At 50.9% G+C, this 7,662-nt stretch overlaps 2 protein-coding genes across 2 annotated transcripts; one reads left to right on the top strand and one right to left on the bottom strand.

The window, feature by feature from the left end:
- SAMD00019534_012990 (hypothetical protein) lies at nt 1–6,950 on the bottom strand (the record flags this gene model as incomplete). Its single annotated transcript, XM_012903266.1, has 5 exons — nt 1–2,346; nt 2,380–3,275; nt 3,344–3,688; nt 3,761–5,124; nt 5,190–6,950. Coding segments are annotated over 5 exons (6,712 nt in total), but the record flags the coding sequence as incomplete, so codon positions are not given.
- Nucleotides 52–333, top strand: SAMD00019534_013000 (hypothetical protein; the record flags this gene model as incomplete). The annotated part of the gene is made up of 1 exon (XM_012903267.1): nt 52–333. The coding sequence occupies one exon, from the start codon at nt 52–54 to the stop codon at nt 331–333; it is 282 nt and encodes a 93-aa protein (XP_012758721.1).
- Nucleotides 6,951–7,662: the final 712 nt, after the last annotated feature.

Genomic DNA, 7,662 nt, shown 5'->3' with positions numbered 1-7,662 from the left:
GAGTTGATTGTTGCTGCTGCTGCTCTGGTGGTGCAGCACCAGAGGTGTTTGATGGTGTCCTCTGATGTCCTGATCCTGGTTGTGGAGGTGGTCGGTTGGGTGGCGCAGCAAACAATGGTGTGGTCTTTGGAGGTAAGGCTGGAGGCTGTTGAGGTTGTTGTTGCTGTTGCTGAGCTGGTGGTGGAGGCAGGGGCTGGCCAGAGTTTGATGGCTCTCTTCTGTGTCCTGGTTGAGGTGGAGGTCCTGATGGTGGTCTCATTGGTGATGGCGAGGATACTGGAGGTGATGGTGTGCTCGGTGTTGTTGATGTCTGTAGTGGTGTTGTGGAGGTGATCGGAGGTGATTGAGTCTGAGGAGAGAGCCCTGATGATTCTCTTCTAATAGCTGGAGGTGGTGGCTTCTTAAAGAATGCAGAGCCACCGGCTCCAGATGGTGGAGTTGGTTGAGTTGTTGGCGGTGGAGTTTGGACAACAACCTGGGGAGTTGGAGGTGGAGCCTGCTGCTGAGGCTGAGGCTGTGGTGGCTGTGATGTAGGAGGTGGAGGAGCATGAGTTGGAGGTGGCGGCTTCTTGAACAACAATGAACCTGATGGCTTTTGTGGCAAGGTTGGAGGTTGAGATGGTTGTGGAGGAGGTGGTTGTTGGACAACGGGTGGAGTTTGAGGCGGTGCCTGCTTGGGCTGAGGTGGAAGCTGAACTGGCGCCTGTTGCTGAACCGGTTGTTGCACTGGTTGAGAGGGAGGTGGTGGCGTGTAGACAGCCTTGGACGTCTCATTGGATACCAATGCGGGCTTGGTAGGTGTGGTCGCAGCTGGTACGTTATGCTTCCTCTTTATCGTGGGAGTGAATGGTGTGGTAATCGTTGGTAGTATACTCGATGATTGTCTATCCTTGTGGAATGTTTCCAGTATGCGCTTCATCTGAATGTTGAGTGCAGAGTCCGCGGGCACGGCAAAGATATACGTGTTGATGAGATACAACGATGTATACAGATTGCTGACCGAGTCCACTTCGGTCTGGAATCCAAACATTGAGGATACAGAGCTATCGAAGCCATTGGTGAACGGCTTGACAAAGTCAAACACGCCAACCTGCAATCCCGGTGGCAGGTTGTCCATTATGAATGGGATCAAGTTCTGAGCATTAGCACGTGTGAATGCGGACGAAGAGCGCTGGCACACCTCAATTATCACCGTGATGAACTCGACCAGGTATGTAGGCTGGATGATGGCCGATGAGCCAGACATTATCTTGATCATCTCCTTGATGAATGACAGCAGGAATGAAGCGTCCTTCTCGCGGCTCGAGTCCATCAATGATGTGACTAGCTCAGTGACTGAGCGGATCAGATTGGAGAGAAGGTCTGGCGTGGTGTCTGCGAAAGCTTCGTAGAAGTGCTGGCAAATGAGTCCGATGAACTCCTCAGTGGTGCAGGGTGGCTGACTGATCGACTTGGACACGAAGCGATAGTGCTCATGCAAGAGGTCGAGATGCGCATTGAGCTGCTGGCTGGGCGAGTCCAAGAGGTAGTCCATAAAGTCGAGTGTGAGTGGGTCCTGTGGAGACATAGATGCCATGCAGCTCGCTGTGAGCAAAACTGTTGTGATGATTGAGCTTGGCTGTACGCGATGTTTCCTCTGCTCGGAGAACTGTGCACACTCCTTGGCGAACCATAAAGTGAGCAAGGCGGTCTGTGGATGACCGATGCCACGATTGACCACTTGCTCGGTCTTCATTCCCGCGCCAAGAATATCTATCATCTCCTCGGTGATGCGGGCTTTGAGAGCGGGTGTTCCCGACAGCGAGTGGGTGGTGCGATTGAGTAGAGTGAGCGCTGAGTTGAACTGCGAGAGATAGGACGTGTGCAGAAGGATGGATCCCAGTCGCACAATGATTGAATATGATGTGTCTGAGTTGATACATCGTGTGCCATTCGCAATAATCGCATTGAGCACGCCCAGTGTCTTGTACATCTTCTCGACGTTACCCATGATACATGCGCGCCAAAGACCGCAACACAGTCCGAGCAGGCCGTCCATGCCGTCCTTCTTCGTGCCAATAGTCGTGCGGATGTCTTGGTACCAGTCGAAGGCAGATAGTGAGACGGGGAGGTCGCTACAGCGAATGGCCAGCTGCAGTACCATCTGCTCCCACATCTCCATGATGTTGTCACCCAACGCGGTCTGGAGCACTCGAATGAACTGAATGCGCTCCTTCTCGCGCCATGTCACCCAGTCCGAGGTCACTAGCTGCATGGCCTCGTCCTTGATGTCATCGCCAATCGTGGGCTGCTGGATCACGAGTGAGTAGAGTATGTTATCCACGATGCGTTTGCCAATCGACTTGTCTGTATGCGGGCGCTCCTTCTGGTGCTGCTGGGCGGTGCGACTGAACGGACCAAACACGAGCACGGCGTTAACAAGGAGCATGGGCACGAGCTTGGGGATGCTCAGCACGTCCTTGAGCTGGAACTCAAAAGTCATGTCCTCGAGGAAGTACATGTAGGCTTCTTCGGAGCGTGCCGAGATGTGCTCGTCCTTGGCCTGGTTCTCAGCATTGTTGAGGAACTCCTGCACGAACTGGATAGGTGATGGCGGCAACAGACTGTAGTGTCGCAGTGACTTCATCAGGTACTCCATCACAGAGGTCCAGTGTGAGCTGGAGCGGCGAGAGATGAAGCAGATGGCCATCTTGCACGTGTGTTTGGTCTCGGGCTGGAACTTCTCCGAGTGATAGCGCTCCTTCAAGAAGTCAATCACGCGCTTGTACACGTTGTAAGTGCCCGTGGGTCCAGTGCTGTCACCAGACGATGCTAGCTCGCTCCAGAGGACCTCAAGTGCAGTGTGCATGTTGGGGTTGGTGCGCGCCTGGATGGAGATGTTGAGCAACGAGTCCAACATGTTCTCGAGCGATTTGGCCGTGAGGGTGCCTTCGCCACCTGTCACCACCCAGTAGAAATTGCGCGCCCATGGTGCCAAGAGAGTAAGTTGCAACTGTTTGTGATTGAATGGGAGATGTTGGAACTGACGATCGGCCTCCTCAAAGAGCAGTGGTGTCATCCATGGATACTTGTTGCTGATTGAGTTGGAGTAGAGCAATGCCATGCGACTGTACACATAGTTTGGTACGCTCTCCGTGGGAATCGTGAGCTGATGTGAGTTGAACAACATGAACTGTCCATCCTCCGACTGCTGGCCCAGTGTGTTTGACAATGTGCACGCCAGCTTCCTCGCCTCAGCGTTACTCGATACCATGTGGAATAGACATAGGTGCACGCTAGAAGTGTGTTGTGATGGGTTAGTCATTGCACATGCGATCAGGAATGATCCGCGATGGATACTTACAGCCTCTCGGGAGGACAGTCGTGAGCCCAGCTCGAGTAGTGTTGTGTAAAGTTGATTACTAAGGCGCGGAGGAAGGTGAATGAGGCAAGCTGTTGCTTCTCGTTATCAAAGCTGCGCTCGATGAACTCGTCGAGGTAGCTTGGAGTGCGTCTTAAAAATATGGCCATGGATTCTGCAATCAATTGGTGTAGGTGGATGCCATAGCCAAGACATTTGATCAAGAATCCAACAATGTCCAATTTGTAATCGTCCAGGCATGACTCGGACACAAGCAAGTTGAATGCCCTCTGAATGTTCAACTCCAACTCTCCTTCAATCGTGTCCTCATTGGTCATTGCGCCAAGTGATAAGCTATCCGATTGATTGATTGGGTTAGTGATTAAGTGATTGAGTGAGAGACCCAAGCTTCATACATACCTTTGCAAACAGAGGAAGATCAATTTGGTGTAGGAGGCCTTGTTGAGCGAGATCTCGCTTTTGGGGATGGTGCTCTTGCTGTCTAGCGCGAGGAAATGTTTGAATAGGTTGGCACAGTGATTGCGCACGATGGCTGGCATTGATTGGAACACCTGTACATTGGTGATCCAGAAGTAGGTGACCTCGCGCAGTGCCGCACGTATCGATGTGGTGCCATCATAGTCGGCAACGGTGATGCGTGCAGACAGCTGGCTGATATAGACAATGACGTGCTCCTGGACGTAGAAGACTTCCTTCTTCTTCTTCTTGAGGTCGCGTCCACGCTCCTGCTCGACGAAGCGGAATACAGTATCGTAGCACGATTGATGGATGTAGCGTGATAGCTCAGAGATCATGTAGCTCATCTCCTCGCCAGTCTTGCCCTCGCGCTCCTGGAAGTATGATGTCATTACCTCGGTCAGCAGCTGGTCCTCGACGGCTGTGATCTCGGGCGACTGTGTATTGAGACGCAGCGATAGCAGTAGAAAGGCCAGGTTGTTCTTCCAACCAATCGGTTGGCTCTTGGGGTGCCAGCGCTTCCTCAGACGGGTCCATGCCCAGTTGACGCTGCCCTGCAGGTTGCCATTGTGTATCTGCAAGAAGTAGGCCAGGTCGGGGTTGAGTGCAGGGATGAGTGTGTCGAAGCAGTTGTACTCCACGCTGTCCAGGTCCAAGTGAGGCGGCTTGGATGGAAGGGACGAGAACGTGCGGTGTGGAAGGTAGTCCGCCAGGTAAGCCACATTGTCAGCGCGGTCAATCTCGCGGAAGATCTCGTGGCCTGTCAACTGAATGAACTCGAGCACTTGTGGCCAGAGAGATGTGACGTTGGACGATAGTAGGTACAGCGCAACACCCTCGGACGTCTCGCGCAGGTTCTTCCACATGGTGGGCTCGATTTGTGGCGAGCACTTGCGTTCGCCATTGGGCAGGTAGTGCAGCGCGATGAACTCCTCAATTACCATGCATATGTTCTTGACCACCTTGGACAGTGAGGCAATCTCGCCAAAGTAGTTGGTGATGTAAGTCAGCATCTGGAAGAGGATCGATGGGAATGTCTGCTGTGGTTGATTGAACAGGTACTTGACGATGCCGATCGTGGCCATCATTGCGACCTCGCCATCCAAATGCCATGTCCACTTTGTAATCTTGTCGCCAATGTCCTTTTGAGACTCGGGTGAGCACAGCGATGGGAAGTTCAGCAGAATGTACTTCATCGGTGTGCTGTCTCCATCGTATGTTGAGAACACAACGTCCAAAGTCTGCCACAATGTCCTGTCATATGCTCGCATTGCCTCTGGGAACTCTGTGTTCAATGAGCTCAACATCTAATGAATGGAAAGATGAAGTTAGTCCATGATCATTCAATCACTCAATCAAACAATGAACATACCTTGAGCACGACAGCCTTGCTCTCTAGACTGTACTCGGGTGGCTTGCCAGGCATTGATGGCGCGAGTACTCCGAGGATGTACTTGGAGACGACAATGCTGAGACTGAAGCGTCCCATGGAGAGAAGGACCTCGAGAAGGAGGACGAGATCACTTGGTGATGATTTCTTTGGCAAGATGAATGGCAGAATCATCTCGACCTGTGCTTGATAGAAGGGTGCCTTGGCCTCGCTTCCAAACAGACCTTTGAGTCCATTAAAGTGTGTGACCAGCGCTTCGAGATATGGTCGCTTAGTCTTGGTCTCCTTGAGTGAGTTGCCAATGAGTGATAGTAGATCGCCGCTGCGCGCCAGGACCACATCCTCGGACGCACAGCACATGATGGCCAATGTGCGTACGCACAGCTGCTTGAGCTTGGACTTCTTGGTCCACTTGAGCACTAGCTCATAGATCTTGGTCGCGACGTTCCAGAATGGCGCGGGCACTCGTGCACGTGACAGCGGGTTGGAAAACATGCGCGGCCATGCTCGCATTATTGTAAAGAGGATGGCCTGCATGAAGACGGCACGTGACGCTTTCTCCATCTCAATGAGCATCTTTGCAAAGTATTGTGAAGTGCCGTCGGCCTGGTTGGCGCGACAAAAGCCAAACTCGAGGTACTTGGCCGCGCGCTGGAACGTTGAGTACTCGCGGTAAAAGTCATCATTGCGCGCAGATTGAAGGCGCGTGATGAACAGCTGCGAGATGGTGTCGAGCGAAGCCAGCGAGATCACCTGGAGACATGATGCAGCGCGGTACCTTATGCGAGGTGACTGTGTGAACTGCAGAAGATTGAAGAAGAATGTGATGACCTTGGGTGGCAGCGTGGCGAGCTGTGATCGAGCATCCAGCTCGGTGTCGTCGCGCGTCGGCGCATGCGACGAAAGTATGAGATACAGTGTGTTGAGCAGATGGTACAGAGGCGTGTCGTCCGACACTTGTGCGTATGTATTGAATGGCTGCAGTGCCTGGTATGTGTACTCCTGCTTTGGTTGTTCAACTTCAGCCGCAGGTGAGTGTGTGGCGGCCGCAGATGCAGCGCCAGAGCCTGGTGGCGACGACAACAAGTTGTTGCTACTCGAGTACATGCCCAATGATCCATGTGACGATGATGATGATAATGAGTGACTATGACTGTGACTGTGAGTATGAGTGTTTGGCGTGGGAGGGGACAACAAGGTAGGTGTCGTCGCGCCCTGTTGCTGCTGTTCACGCGTGAGGGTTGTGGTGAGCACGTGGCCAGAGAGTGAGTCAGATGTGGAGTGGGCCAGGACGATCTCGAGGTCGGACTCGATGTCATCCTTGGCGTAGGAGGGCAGCTCGATCTTGCCCTTCTTGTCGCTCTGACTGACCATGTTGTAGGGGTCGTCGAGGTAGGTGTCGCACATCTTGATCAGCACCTCGCACACGGCGTGCAGACTCTCGGACGAGATCTTGACCAGCACATTGGACATGACCTCGAGCTGATGTGTCACCTGCACGCTGTTCATCGAGGACACCTTCTCCACCTGAGGTATTGACACGAGCAGACCCTGACGCAGCGTGACCTTTTGGTCACCTGCCTTCTTCTTCAACAGCAACAACTCGAATTGTTTATACACCTCTCTCAGAACATTCTGTTGTACTGCCTGTTGACCTTGTTCTGTTGAGTACGATACACTCTGTCTATGATCCCTATTGAACGGAGCATATTCATTGCCTCCGTTCATTATATGTTTGTTTGATTGATTGATATGATTGATATGATTGATATGTTTGATTGAATGATTGATTGAGTGATTGAGTGATATTAGTGTACAAGTAGTAGTAGTAGTAGTAGTAGTGAGAGTCGTAGAGTAGTATGATGTTTTGGGATACTAGTACTTGTGGTGCGTGAGTAAGTCAATCATTCATTCCTGCCAAGACTTTGTTTGTTTGGGATAGGATACCAAGCAAGCCAAGTCAATCTTTGCATAACCCCAAAAACAATGTTGACGTAAACCCACCAATGCATTTTGTTTTCCTGCACATGTCGATAACTTATTCGAACAAGATGAAGTCGACTCTGGATACAGAATGCAGTCTAGACAAGTCTACATTTACACAAATAATTTATATATATATATATATTGATCAATATAAATAAATATATATATATATCAACAACTATTATTTACACTTGGTCATATGTTTTTAAAACACAGAATGGGTTCGAACAAATACAAAAAGAGTGATAGGATGATAGCTTGTTAGATTGAATAGATGATGATGATTAACATAATATTGTTGAACTGATGATTGGACGAGGACGAACGAATGGGATGAATAGATTATAAAGAGAGGTAATTTCAGAACTTCAAATCCCAAAATATCTAAGGTCTGAACCCCACAAAACAATGCAACTAAACACTTCACCATTTTTGCAAATATAATTTGTGACCAAATTGAATGAGCTGG

This window comes from Acytostelium subglobosum (assembly GCF_000787575.1).
Source record: "Acytostelium subglobosum LB1 DNA, scaffold: scaffold2, whole genome shotgun sequence".
Classification (NCBI taxonomy): domain Eukaryota; phylum Evosea; class Eumycetozoa; order Acytosteliales; family Acytosteliaceae; genus Acytostelium; species Acytostelium subglobosum.
Note: the sequence above shows the minus strand (reverse complement) of the source record. Positions and strands in the feature narration are given on the sequence as shown.